The 14707-nt window shown below is 45.7% G+C and overlaps 2 protein-coding genes across 9 annotated transcripts in view; one reads left to right on the top strand and one right to left on the bottom strand.

The window, feature by feature from the left end:
- The window catches only part of ARVCF (ARVCF delta catenin family member), a 197890-nt gene extending 195162 nt beyond the window's left edge, over positions 1 to 2728 (bottom strand). For all 7 annotated transcript variants that reach the window (XM_039332364.1, XM_039332363.1, XM_039332369.1 and 4 more), the window contains exon 1: positions 2586 to 2728. The gene's annotated coding sequence lies outside the window, so the exon portion shown is untranslated. The remainder of the gene's footprint in view (positions 1 to 2585) is intronic.
- Positions 2729 to 3930: 1202 nt separating this feature from the next.
- Positions 3931 to 14707, top strand: part of TANGO2 (transport and golgi organization 2 homolog) — a 32455-nt gene continuing 21678 nt past the window's right edge. The window contains exons 1-2 of one of the 2 annotated variants that reach the window (XM_039332354.1): positions 3931 to 4076; positions 12463 to 12589. In XM_039332354.1, coding sequence (XP_039188288.1) covers positions 12534 to 12589 — 56 coding nt within the window. In that variant the 5' untranslated portion in view covers positions 3931 to 4076; positions 12463 to 12533. The remainder of the gene's footprint in view (positions 4077 to 12462; positions 12590 to 14707) is intronic. The other variant, XM_039332355.1, reaches the window with a different exon arrangement.

Here is a 14707-nt window from a genome sequence, read left to right as displayed (position 1 = left end):
ACCCTCAAATACTTAGTACACAAAAATAATTTAACTTTAACTGACCATACTACAGAGAATAAAAACAAGAAGGACTCAATAGGCAGGCGAAAATTGCACATCCAGTCTGAACTGTGATAACGTCCACATCTCTTGGATGGTCGCATCAAACTTGGGATCAATATTTGATCCCTTTCAGCCGGCCTTTTCAAAGGAAATGAACCCTTAATTAGTGAGACCCGTCTTCTGCTCTTCTAGTGGTTAAAGCATCAGGCCAGAAAGCAAAAGATCACGAGTTCAAGTCCGGCTTTAGCCATGAAACCAGCTGGGTGACTTTGGGCCAATCAGGAGATGACACAGAGTTCTAGTCCTGCCTTAGGCCTGAAAGACAACTGGGTGACTTTGGGCCAATCACCAGGAGACGGTGAGTTCTAGTCCCATTTTAGCTTGATAATGAAACGCCTGCAAGAAAAGCACCAAGCTCAGACAGCACCAAGGACCCCACAGTCCTCCTCCTTTTCCTGTCTGCTTGTCACTCCTTTCTAGCACTGATGATGTTACCTAGTTGGATAATAAAATGTCTGGAAGCAAACAACTGAACTCAGAGAGCACTAAGGACCCATAGTCCTTCCTTCCCTCCCTCCCTCCCCATAAATTCCACTCCTTTCTAGCACTGATGATGTTACCTAGTTGGGTAATAAAATGTCCGGAAGCAAAGAACCGAACTCAGAGAGCACCAAGGACCCTATAGTCCTTCCTTCCTTCCTTCCTTCCTTCCTTCCTTCCTTCCTCCCTCCCTCCCTCCCTCCCTCCCTCCCTCCCTCCCCATAAATTCCATTCCTTTCTAGCATTGATGATGTTACTAGTTTGGGTAATGAAATGTCTGCAAAAAACCCCCACCAAGCTCAGGCAGCACCAAGGACCCCAGAATCCTTCTCCTCCTCCTCCTCCCTGCAAACCCCATTCCCTTCTAGCACTGATGATGTTACCTAGTTGGGTAATAAAATGTCTGCAAGCAAAGGACCAAACTCAGAGAGCACCAAGGACCCCTACAAAATACAGGTAGTCCTTGACTTACAATAGTTCATTTAGCGACTCTTCAAACACCACTGAAAAGAGAGACTTATGACCGTTTTTCACACTTAACAACCTTTGCGGTATCCCCAGAGCCACTTGATCGAAACTCAAGACGCTTGGCAACTGAGTCCTATTTATGACGGTTGTCGCGTCCCCAGGATCATGCGATCCCCTTTTGCGACCTTCTGACTAGCCAATGGGAAAGCCAGATTCACTTAACAACGGCGTGGCTAACTTAACAAGTGCAGAGCTTCACTTAACGAACGGGGCAAGGGAGGAGGTAAAAATGGGGTAAAATCCACTTAGCCGACGTCTCACTTAGCGACAGAAACGTTGGGCTGGGACCAAGAGATGTGGTCGTTAAGTCGAGGGTTACTTGTTAATATGGGCTTTGCAGGATCAGGCCCACTCACCTTCCTACCAACCCAAATAGGTGAAAAAAAGCATCTTTCATCACAAGGATCACACACACACACAGCTAGCCAGTCTAACAACTCAGGACTTCATCCCAGATTGCAGGGCTGTGTGCAACCTTGACAACTTTTCAGACTTGTGGACTTCGGCTCCCAGAATCCCTCAGCCAGCATAGCTGGCTGAGGAATTCTGGGAGCTGAAGTCCACAAGCCTTAAAAGTTGTCAAGGTTGCAGAACCCCTGTCCCAAAGGACAGCGCAGAAGACAGCCAAAGACACCACAATACCAATAAGGCTTCACCTCAAGGGGCGGGGGGGGGGCTCTAGACATCGCCTTTCCACAAAGGGAAGCAAGCAGAGATGGAACCCCGGCTTGGCAACCCCGCCTGGCAGCCCCCATTTCCCACCCCCCACCCCAAATCTCATCCCACCCATCTCCATCAACTGCTGGCTGATCCCTGGGAAAGCAGGCTGCAAGCCAAGGATTGGGGAGCGCAGGTGGGGGACAGGGAACCCCAGAGCAGCTTCAGGGCAGGGGAGGGGAGAGAGAGAGTGAGAGTGAGAGAGGGGGGGGATTTCCCCCCTCCCCATTTTTCTTTCCGGCCTCAAGAGACAGCCTCGCCTTTCTTCCTTCTTTCTTTCCCCCCTCCCCTCCCCTCCCCTCCCTTCCCCTCCCCTCCCCTCCGCCTTCCATCCCAAGGGGACCCTCCAGAGCCTTTTTCCAAGGCGAAAGAGGGGCGGGGCACCTCTCTCCGCCCCCCACCCACCCACCCACCCCTCCCACTGCAGGGTTCCCACGCGGCACAAAGCGGGGTCTTGTTTAGCTCCAAGCAGGTACGGATCGCTCTATTTTTTTTTCTTTTTTTTCCTTTTTTCTTTTCGCAAGCCAGAGGCCGGTGGGCGTTGCTGCCCACCCCTCTCCTCCCCTCCCTTCCCTTCCCCACGCCTCGCAACAATGCCTCCCGTGCAAGGGATGAAGAAGAAAGGGATGCTCCTGCTAAGAGCAAAGGAGCCGCAGCAGCCTGGTGGGAAGGGATGGGGGGTCTTCAAGGCAAGTCTGGCTGGGGGGGGGGGAGGAAGGAGGATGGGGGGGACGCGAGGGGAGAAAGGTGCAGACCTGGCCTCGGGCGGAGGAGCTGCGCTGCTCGGAGGAGGAGGAGGAAGAGGAGGAGGCCGCCGTGAGGACAGCTGAGCATCTTCCGCGCCCGCCGCGAGCGCTCTGCCCTGCGCCGCGCGAGAGCCGGCGGGTTCCCACGAGCGGGAGGAGGAGGAGGGGGAGAGGTAGGGGGCGGCGCCGCCGGCCTGGCTCCACCCACCTCTTCCACCCGCCCCCCACTCACTCCCACTCGCCCCCCCCCACTCACTCCAGCTAGGGTAGCCCACCCCTCACTCCCAGCCTGACTAGTCTGGGAAGAGCACATTCATACACGCGCACACACAGACACACCCGTGGTTACTCAGTCCCGGGGTCCCTTCCCAAGGGTCGCATTCCCGCGACCCGTCTTCCTTCACGCGCCGGTGCGAGACACAGCGCTGCCAAGTTGGCCTTGGCCGTCCAGCCTCCGGGGCTCGCGTTCCCACGACCCTCCTTGGCTCTTTCTCCCACCCCCCAGGAATTAAAAGAATGGGGAGGATCCGCGTTGGAAACGGTCCACTAAACGTGTCCCCCCGTGGGAGGGGGGGCGTTGGCCGGTGGGGGCGCCATTCAAGCCAAGCTGGTTCCTGGCATCCAGGGAGGCTTCTTCACACGAACACGCCCACCCGACCTCCCGGCTTAAAGCGAAGCGGGGAGGGGGTGGGCTGCTCCCGTCGGGCCGGGCAAGAAGGCAGAGGTGCGAAGGGTGCAGCTCGGCTTGCAAAGCGGCGACAGCCGGGGTTCTTGTGTTTTACAGGGGGCATGAGAGGGGGTAAAATAGGGGCAAATAGAGCTGGCCAGGGCTGGGCCCGTCTGAGAAGGGATTTCCCCTGCAGCACGGGCTAGACGAATGGAAGAGATCAATAGCCCAGGGCGGGACTTCGGTTATTTACAGAAAAAGCACTTCGCACGGCGCAACCGCTGAGCTAAGCAAGCTTGCCCAGGCATTTCTGGGGGTGCCCCCCCCCTCAACCCACCGCCCTGGCATTTGAAAGTTGGAACTGCAAGCCACAACGCCGTGGCCTTCCCTTGATTGCCTTCTCTTTTTTAAAAAAAAGAAAAAAAATTAAAATGCAAGTTTTGCTGATCCCTGCAAAGGCGCAAAGCCATTCGACCAAGAAAGGGGGGGGGGGGGAAGAGGAGAGGAGGGGGCAGCGAGCAAAAGAAGGAAGAGCCGGAGAGAGAGAGAGAGAGAGAGAGAGAGCGCGAACGCTGCCGGAGGGAGGGGAGGAAAGCAAGCGGAACGGCGGCGTCTCTATAGCGACTGGGAAAAAGCGAGCTAATCGGCGCGGCGCGCGGAACACAAAGGGGCGGGGCAGGAGGAGGAGGAGGAGAGTCGATTCGGCGTAGGGCGCATGCGCGCGCGGAGGAGGCGCGGCGAGCCAATCGGGGCGCTGCTTCTTGAATGGTGGGTGGCGGCGCCCGGAAGCAGCTGCTGGGTGGAGGTTGAGGGTGCTGCTCGAGCCGCTGACGGTGAGTTGGGGGAGCCGCCGCTCCGGGCCCGGGGGGCGCTGGACCGGAAGCGGGGCGCCTGAGGGTCTGGGGGAGACGCCGCGGGGCCTGACGGGAGCGACGGTTATCTTTGGGCCGGGGGATGGTTCGGGCACTGACCGTGGACTTCAAGTCCCATCGGCCCCCGCCTGTAACTCCCTGAGAAGGGATTGTGGGAGTTGTAGTCCGGGAAGTCTAAATACGCCGCGGCATCTCTTTAGCTGGGGATGATGGGTTTGAAGGCATGGATCTTCGCTGTGGGGGCAGGGAGACCGGGGTTTAAGTCTCCCCTCAGCCCTGGGGACTTTGGACCCCTTCCTCTATCGGCTCGGTCTACTTCTCAGGGTTGTTGTGTGGCCGCTGTCACATTTGTATAGGTAGTCCTCGATTTACATCCATTCGTTTAGTGGCCATTTGAACTTACAACGGCACTGAAAAGAGTGACTTTCACACAACTATTGCAGCATCTCTATGGTCACGTGATCAAAATTCAGACGCTTGGCAACTGACTCATATTTATGACAGTTGCAGTGTCCCTGGGTCACATGATCCCTTTTGCAGCCTTCTAACAAGCGAAGCCAATGGGGGAAGCCAGCTTCTCTTAACAACCCTGTTACTAACCTAACAACTGCGGCAAAAAAGGTCGTGAAATGGGGCAAAACTCACTTAACAACTGTCTCACCTAACAATTGTGGTCGTACGTCAAGGACTGCGTGGATGAAAGCTGTTGTCTGGCAGTCCAGGGGTGAGACTAGATGCTCTCCAAGTTCCCATTGTTCTGGGGTCACGTGATCCCCTTTTGCGACCTTCTGACCAGCAAAGTCAATGGGGAAGCCAGATTCACTTAACAACTTATTGCTAACATAATTGCAGGGATTCATTTAACAACTGTGGCCAGAAAGTTCTTAAAAGGGGGCAAAACTCCCTTAACTGTCTTTCTTAGCAATGGGCTCAATTGTGGCCGTAGATTGAGGACTACCTGTATCGCTGCCCATCTCACATACAATGGTGATGCTGGACGTATGCATAATAAAACAATCCAAGGCATAAGAGCCACCGAAAGCAAGCTGTGTACATTCAAAAGATAAACATAGAGTTTAAAAACAAAATAGCTCTAGACTAGACCCAGAAAATGGGGTAATATAGTAATTGGGTTAAATGTGAGTTTGTGGGTTTTCTGAGCCAGGCCAAGTTGCGAAAAAAAGCATTTTTCCTTTTGTCCTATTTTATTGATATATAGAGGGCAAATGTCCTGGCTTTCTCTGAAATGCACTTTTTTGTTCTCATATCATAGATTTTCTTCCAAGGAGTCAGTGCAGGCTGCTTTTATCCTGCCTCCATAATGGCTTTGGAAATAAAGTTGGGCTGAGGGGTGGTTTGGCTTGGACGTTTGCATTCACATTAGAGTGAATTTAGCTTAGGATAGCTGGTTTAAAATACTTGACAAGTGACTAAACCAGGGGTCTTCAAACCTAGTCCTTTTATGACTTGTGGACATCAGGCACGCTGGCTGAGGAATTCTGGGAATTGAAGTCCACAATTCATAAAAGGGCCAAGTTTGAAGGCCCCTGGACTAAACCATGTGTTTTAGCCTCTTTAAGAGACCATTATTTAAAGACATGATGGCTTTACAGACTGTATGGGTCAGTATATTGTGCAAACCCAGATGCGTGGGTTAATTATTGACTCAGGCCATGAATGTGGTTAGCCTAATTGTTGATACTGCAGAGTCCTTGATGCTGTCTGATTTTGATTGGTTGTAGACATAGTATATTTTAAATGTGTATTGTGTAAGTAAGTAACGCTTGAAAGCAAGCAACTAAAATTTCATTTCTAACGTGTGCCGTTGTGCCCACAGGAAAAAAATGACAGTAAAGGTTATCTAATCACCTGCCAGCTATTCATGCCATCCGGTGGCCAGTAGACTGTGGGCCAAGGCCCACAGGTTGGTCTAGGGAATAGTCAGATAAGAGATAGCATAGCCTGCTGCTGCATAATGGGTGGAGAAAGAGACTCAGAAGGAAGACTCCCTCTTTCTTGCAAGATTGATATCAGCCTTACCAGATAAACCAGACAGGAAATGCTAGCAGACGTACTAACTCTACTTTAGCCTAAGGCTACTTTGACAAAATCTTGCAAATCTGAAACCTTTCACTACTACAGGAACGAAAAGAAGAGGTGCTTTTGGTTGCAGAGCAGGACAATTCTGAAGGCCTTTTGTTTGTTGTTTGAGATAACGAAAAGGGTCCATACACCTTGTAAATGAGGAATCAGATTTACCGCTGGGTTTCGGGGTCATTTCCAAGCAACTGGTAAGGAGCAGGAAAGGTTCTCATTAGATATAGATCAGTGGTTCTCAACCTTTTTAATGCCGCGACCCCCAACCGGTCGTAAGTCAAGGACTACTCAGCCGGTCGTAAGTCGAGGACTACTCAACTGGTGCAGCACCGTTTGCAGAATGGGACTTTTGGCGGGCTCAGCAGGGCAGAGACAGCCTGGACAATTCCTACTGGCTTTTGAAAGCCAATAGAATTAGACTCTATTCAAGAGAGTCTATTCTATTGGCTTTCAAAAGCCAATAGAATAAAAGGGAGCAGCACAGCTAAGGAAAAGGGGGAAAAAATGGCGGACTGCGTTGTTTGGCGGCCCCCGTGAAATGGTCGTTCGACCCCAAATGGGGTCCCGACCCACAGGTGGAGAACCACTGATATAGATAGTGCTCAATTTACGACTGCGACGGAGCCCAAAATTTCTGCTGCTCAGTGAGACAGATGTTAATTGAGTTTTGCCCCATTTCATGACCTTTCTTGCCACCATTATTAAGCAAACCATTGCAGTTGTGCTTCCCCATTTGACTTTGCTTGTCTGAAGGTCCAAAAGCAGATCACGTGAACCTGGGACACTGCAACTGTCATAAATACGAGTCAGTTGCCAAGCTACTGAATTTTGTGCATGTGACCATAGATAACCTTTATTGTCATTTTTTTTACTGTGGGCACAATGAAATTTAGTTGCCCGCTCTCAAAATGAAACACATACATGACACACACCTAAACATACTATATAGGGATGCTCCAATGGTCCTAAGCGTGAAAAACAGCTATAAGTCAAAAAAAAATTTCAATGCCATTGTAACTTTGAACAGTCCTTCACAAGGACTATCTGTAATTGAGAAGCTTCAGCTAGCTGGTATAAGCTGTTCTGAGTTTCATGCACCCTTGTTACTGTGTTCCACTGCCTACTTCTTTGGGAATAAATCCAACTGTGTTCAGGACAGCTCACTCTTGGACCAATTGGCAGAAAATTTTATTATGACCGCGGAGTCCTATTCTGAGTTACAGTTATTTAAATTCTGGACCCGATTCCACCCTTTTTAAAATATCACTACTAAATAAATGATTTCAGAAAACAGACGCAGATGTCTGTTCATTACCGCTTTCTCCATATGGAACATACGTAATCTTTAGTTGAAACACATCAAGGCAACTGTGGCAATTTTCCCAAAGTAATTTTTGGCTACATCAGGAAGATCATCTGTTTTTTGTTTGTTTGTTTTGCATTTTTTTCCCTAGTAGGGAAACTTAAGGATGTATTAAAGCAGTGGTTCCCAGCCTGTGGGTCGGGACCCCATTTGGGGTCGAACGACAATTTCACAGGGGTTGCCAAACAACACATTTTTTCTCCCCTTTTCCTTAGCTGTGCTACTCCCTTTTATTCTATTGGCTTTTGAAAGCCAATAGAATAGACTCTCTTGAATAGAGTCTAATTCTATTGGCTTTCAAAAGCCAATAGGAATTGTCCAGGCTGTCTCTGCCCTGCTGAGCCCGCCAAAAGTCCCATTCTGCAAACGGTGCTGCACCAGTTGAGTAGTCCTCGACTTACGACCGGTTGGGGGTCGCGGCATTAAAAAGGTTGAGAACCACTGTATTAAAGACTAATTGCTTTTCCTCAGCAGACCTGGGTAGTAAGTAAACTTGCAACTAGGAATTTTATTCTGTCTTTTGGATGGGACCAAACCAGCTATAATTAGATGTATAAAAATAAATGTGTGGGTTTTGTGGCATCTTAAGAAATTCATTATTGTGTAGGCTATTTTCAATTTCCTTAGACACAAAAAAGCAAAACAATTCTAAGTCCACTCTGACCTAGAATTATGAGGCTATAAGAGGAATAGGAAATTGATATTAAAGATCTAAGTTAAATCTAGTTTCTAGTTTTAGAACTTTGTAAGATTCTAATCAAGGAGATTGAACTAGTCTTTCACATGTCAATGAAAGAGGATTCTTGGTTTTTTTAATGATAATATATGGAGATTTTCTGATGAGATAGTATAATACGGTTCATAAAAAAAGAAATAATCTTTTCATCTCAGTTGAGTGGAATTGATACTCAAGTGCACGGTTAAACCTATTTTAATGAAATGTGTGTATATCTTCCAAAAATATTATTTGGATTGATTCATATTTCTTAACTAGTATTCTAAATAATTCTTGCATTTTTAAATTCGACCCATATTTGAAAGCCAAGGACATTCACATTTTTCCTAAGTGGGGAAAAATCTAAAGAAAAAAACAGAACAGGCAACCTATAATAAAAGTTGCCTATCCAGAATGTGGTAGGTTAAACAATAGTTGGGTTGACCTCACCATAAACCATGATCTTTGAACATTTTTCTGAGGTACAATTGTCTGAATTCACATTGTGCTGAGTCATAAACCATGATTTACAAATCACAGTGGCTGGATTCATACCATGTTTAAGCTATTATATGCCTTATCTACTTTTGTTTCTTCATGATTTGTAAAGAGAAAGGACTAGAAATTTATATGGGCTATAAAAGTAATAAATAATAAAGTAATTCTGGCTTGTGTCAAAGTTTATATGGCTCGAACAGTGAAATAAACATCAATAGTCCAAAGGCTTTGAAAATGATAGCTCCTGTATATGTTTTAGAAAGTATTCTTAGTCACCAGAACAGGAAATAAGAAATTAACATTGTCGAATAGTTGCTTTATAAATGGATGCATTTTTTATCCAGTAAATTGCAAGCTAGCATAGTTCCCCCATGCTGGCTCAGGAATTCTGGGAATTGAAGTCCACGAGTCATGAGGGGGGCCATAGTTCCCCCATGTTGGCTCAGGAATTCTGGGAGTTGAAGTCCACGAGTCATGAGGGGGCCATATTTCCCCCATGCTGGCTCAGGAATTCTGGGAGATGAAGTCCACGAGTCATAAAAGAGCCAAGGTTGCCTACAGCAACAAGTGTGGCTCGAACAATTCTATACTGTACAGGTAAAATACAGGTAGTGCTCAACTTACAACAATTCATTTAGTGTCTGTTCAAAGTTACAGCTGCACTGAAAAAAGTGACTTCTAACTCTTTTTCGCACTCCCGTGATCAAAATTTGGATGCTTGGCGACTGACTCGTGTTTATGACGGCTTCAGTGTCCTGGGGTCATGCGACCCCCTTTTGCAACCTTCTGACAAGTAAATGTCAATGGGGGAAGACAGGTTCACTTAAGAAACGTTTTCCTAATTTAACCACTGCAGTGATTCACTTAACAACTGTGGCAAGAAAGGTCGTAAACTGGGGCAAAACCCATTTAACAACTGACTTGCTTAGCAGTCGAAATGTTGGGCTCCGTTGTGGTTATAAGTCAAGGACTGCCTGCATCATATTTCTGACCATGATTTAATCCCAGGAAAGCTCTGGAGGGGCATAAAAATATTAAGAAGAAGAAGAAAAAGTAGCATGGTCAATTTGGAAAAAAAGAATCCTGCATTTCAGTTTTTCTATTCAAATCTACAAAGAGAATTGAAGTCCACTTACATCCATGTTGGCCATAAAAATGGACAATACGAACGGCACCTCTTGTGCCCATTAAAATAAAAGCTTGTACATCTAGATTCGTCGCATGATGAGGAACGTGGAGACCTCTCCTGAGTGATGTCACCACGTGATCTTTTAAATTACGGGATGCTTTTCAGGGAGACATCTAAGGCTAACAAGACGTGTGTCTCAAGACTTTTAGGGGGAAGCAATGTTCCTAAATGTTTCTCAACCTTGGCAACCTGAAGATGGGTGGACTTCAACTTCCAGAATTCCCCAGCCAGGGAATTCTGGGAGTTGAAGTCCACCCATCTTTAACAGCCACGTCTGAGAAACATGCCCTGGTTTGATCCCATTGGTAAAAACACTTGTGGTTTAAAAATCAAAGCCCGCTGCATTTTTATGAAATCTTAACCGTGCTGTTTTCTATTCAAATAGATTTCTAAGTGAGCATTTTGCATTGGTTAGACAACAAACTGGCAAATCAAGGCACTGAATAGATTTCAATTATTATAACAATGTTAAGCTGTCATGTTTTTAACAGATCTCTATAAAGCTAATCACTTAGAATAAATAAAATATGGAGCAAAGGGCGATAATAAGAAGCAGCGATGCGAGACAGACAAAATATTGGAAATGTCAGCCTTAATGTACCCATCACTCTTTGATTTATATCTCATTCTGGTCTGGTCTTTTCGTGGCTGCTCCTACGAGCATGTCATTAATAATAACTTCACCTTTAGAGCTTTGTATCATCTTTAAGAATTGCCATTGAGTTTAAAGGTGCTTTAAACAATGCCGGCTTCTAATCAATTCGCACTTGGGGCAAGTTTTTTTTTTCAAAAAAAAAGGCATTACTGTAGCTTCCCTGATTGTCACAGTAGATGGCAGCACCTGTCTGACCTCGGAAAATGATCACGGTTAATGTTTGGATGAGGGAGCTCTTGGGAATTGTATCAGAATTGTAAACTTGACAAAAAAAAAAACCCTCCATAAAGAAGGCAGTGGATACTCACTGTGAATCCATAGGGGTCTTTTAAACCCTTGGGATGCTCACGAAACTCAGTTTATCTTTCATCTCGAGACAAGTTGATGTTCCTCAACCAGCACTGGTGGAGAAGACAGGACGTAACTGGCTTAATTAACATTCAACAAGATTCTTTGGTGGGTTTGTCGGTTGGTTTGTCTCACTTAGCAACAGAGGTTTTGAGCTCAATTGTCGTAAATCAAGGACTACCTGTAATAGTAAAAGCTCTTATTACCCGCTGCTAGGCCTTGGGCACAGCTCCAGAGACCTACAAATCTGGTTAGCAAATGGATTTCTTTTTAAAGGCGATGGAAGGCCTGATTAATTTTATCTGCCTGATAAAATAAAATCATTGTTCTTTTTAATATCTAAGCAGAAACAGAAACACACACAGCTTTGGTGCTGGCTTTGGTGTTTTTGCAGCTAAGTGTGTCTCTCTAGCAACAGCAGAGCAATTAAATGTTATTTTTGGTACTGTTCCGAGCCAGGTGAAACACTGTGGAAAATGTGTCTTTTTTCCTCCCCTATATTTTCTCCTCTATATTTAAAATATAGAGTACCTTAAGAAGGACACCCTGAATCGCAGATCCTGAATGAGAAGCCGAGTCCCAGCGTGGGAGTGGGAAGCGATCCCTTTTTGTCAGTAGCTGTGCTGTTGGGCTCATAAACATAATTTAATTTGTTTTCAATAAAGCCGCTTGATCATCGCTCACTGGGGCAAGGTGAAGTCAATTATCCAGAGCAGCAAAGAGTTTGGCTATTGATTCGTTTCCCTCCCATCTCTGCATTCTGGAAAGCTCTCGAGGCAGGCAAGCTATTTCTGTTTGGCAGATGTAGTACGGGCTGATCGTTTCAGTTACTCACATCTTAATCCTTGTTTTCAGTGGGAAAGAGATGAAAGCACAAACCCTTGTTTGAATGCTAGGTACTCTTTCCAGTGGGCCAACGTGGAAAAAACTCAACAAGCCTTGCAGCGCTCCGATCGGCAAGGGACATGGGTCGCACCATCCACACGTGGCCAGAATCTTTAAACCTGGTTTTGGAAACGAGAGGAGACGGGTTTAGGTAGTCCTCCTAGTTGAGCCCAACATTTATGTGGCTGAGTGAATTTTGTCCCACTTTACAACTTTTCCTTGCCACGCTTGTTGAGAGAATCCCCGCGGTTGTTACGTAAGCAATACGGTTGTTAAGGGAATCTGCCTTCCCCATTGATTTAGCTCGTCAGAAAGTCAGAAAAGGGGATCACATGATCCCCCTGGGACACTGTAACCATCATAAAAACGGATGACCTGCCAAGCATGTGGATTTTGATCACCTGGCCAGGGGGATGCGGCAACGGTTGCAAGTGGGGAAAAACGGTCATAAGTCAGTTTGTTCAGCCATGTTGCAACTTTGAACGGTCGCTAAATGAACTGTTGTAAGTTGACTACCTGTGGTGTGTAATAAGATCACAAACCAGAATGAACTGAACCATTTCCAAGCCTGATCAGCTGTCCATGTTTCCTTTGCAGCAGGCACCTGGAAGAATGACATTTTGCTGACCACCTCTGCAAAGCCATTCACCTTTCCCCACCTGTAACCCATGTGCATTCTTTTCTTTAAGTTTGACCCGCGACCTGTGTCCAAAAATGCCTACAGGTAAGGTGCAATTCCGCTTGCTGTCTCTTTATCAATGTGTGAACTGGGATACAGCATGCCAAAAGTTGTAAGGGACACTTTCCCCCTTAAATTAGTTTAATTGTGACTTAATTTCTAATTCTATTTTCATTTTTCAACTAAAGCCCCACCCATTTGTAGGACAGAAAAAGTGGCTGGTGATTGGTTTTGCCATAATTTGCTAAATAAATCTTTGGCTGCAAGATCCCCGTATCCTAAATTGGATTACCTTATGCTATGCCATGAATTGCAGTCCTTTTAAGTCTTGACTCCACATAATTTAGATCAAGAGAAACTATGTAATGTACTGTATTTGTCTCCAAATGTTACAATGACACTTCAGAATGACAACTTCTGTAAAAACAGGCCCAGTTTGCTATTGTTTTGCCTAAATGTTTTATGCATAAGACACTTTTTTGAATTAAATGTTTCCATTTCAATAATATTTATGTATCCTCCAGTGTAAAACCCTTTATTATTTTTTCCTGTCTGCTTATACTATAGATACATTTTTCTTACAAGTCTGTGTGTTTGGTAGATAAGGATTGATCACAAATGCAAGTCTTTGCTTATAATACCTGGTAGAAATGTTTTTGTCAGCTGAGGTGTATGGAAGAATATCTTTGGAGTATGCTGTGTGGGTTGTTTTTTTTTTTTTTTTAAAAAAAAAAAGATGTCAGAAATATAATGAAGGATATAATGCCAGGCAATTGTGTAGGAATACTAGACAAGAAAGAAGTCAGAAAATGACAAATTGCTAAGTGAATATGCAGAATAGAAAATAATTCCAGCGAGGAGACGCTAGTATGTGGTAAACACCAAATGAGTTTCAATTGAAGTGTTAGACTAATACAAACATTTTCTGTTTTTCAAAATATGAATTAATAAGGTCTTTAAAGGAAATCCTTGGGTTGGTTTTTTTTGTTGTTGTTGGTTTTTTTTTGTAACCCAGCGCAAATGCATCAGGATTGGCATTGACTGTGAACCTTGGATAAAGGATTGTGTGTAAAAGACGAGAGGGAAAAAATGCACGTAGAGATAGAAAGCTTAACTCACGGTTTTTGTTCCATAAAACCAGCCTGTGACCGAGAACGTATTTGGTCCGTCATTCCTTTATCTGTTCAGCTGGGCGGATTTTTTAAGATCGACGCTCCTCAAAAGCTCCGGGTTCCATTTATCTGCAGCAAAATATGTAAAGCCCTCACTGGCTTAAGACCCAAAGCACCTTCTCTCTCCTACACTTGCCCGAGCATAAAGATCCAGCGGGAATAATGTTGTAAGAACTGTTTGCCAGGATTAGTTATGTAGCAGCTGGAGGGAGAGAGCACAGATATCCTTAACAGGCACCCCAATTACGAGGAGTCCTCGGCTTACGACTGCAGTCAGGACTAGGGTTTCTGTTGTTCAGCAAAGCGCCTATTAAATCAGTCAGGCCTGATTTTGCAATCTTTTTGGCCGCAGTTTTTAGGTGAATCCGTGCAGTCCTGTGTGTGTGTGTGTGTGTGTGTGTGTGTGTGTGTGTGTGTGTGTGTAGAGAGAGACAGAGAGATATAGATAAATAGATAGAGATAGAGAGATAGGGAGAGAGAGAGAGAGAGAGAGAAAGAAAGAAAGAGAGAGAGAGATCAGAGAACTTCAAACTTGGCCCTTTTATGTCTTGTGGACTTCAACTCCCAGAAATCCTCAGCCAGCATGCCTGGCTGTGGAATTCTGGGAGTTGAAGTCCACAAGTCATAAAAGGGCCAAGTCTGAAGACCCCTGAGATAGATAGATAGATAGATAGATAGATAGATAGATGGATGGATGGATGGATGGATGGATGGATGGATGGATGGATGGATGGATGGATGGATGGATCGATCGATCAAGGGTCTTCAAACTTAGCCCTTTGATGACTTGTGGACTTCCACTCCCAGAATTCCTCAGCCAGCATGCCTGGCTGAGGAATTCTGGGAGTTGAAGTCCACAAGTCATCAAAGGGCCAAGTTTGAAGACCCCTGAGATAGATAGATAGATAGATAGATAGATAGATAGATAGATAGATAGATAGATATAGAAAACCTTTATTGTCATTTTTTACTGTGGGCACCCATTAAAAAT

The sequence above is a fragment of the Crotalus tigris genome, unplaced genomic scaffold, assembly GCF_016545835.1.
Source record: "Crotalus tigris isolate CLP2741 ecotype Arizona unplaced genomic scaffold, ASM1654583v1 scf7180000024461.2689607, whole genome shotgun sequence".
NCBI lineage: Eukaryota > Metazoa > Chordata > Lepidosauria > Squamata > Viperidae > Crotalus > Crotalus tigris.
This window is presented reverse-complemented; position numbering and strand designations above follow the sequence as displayed.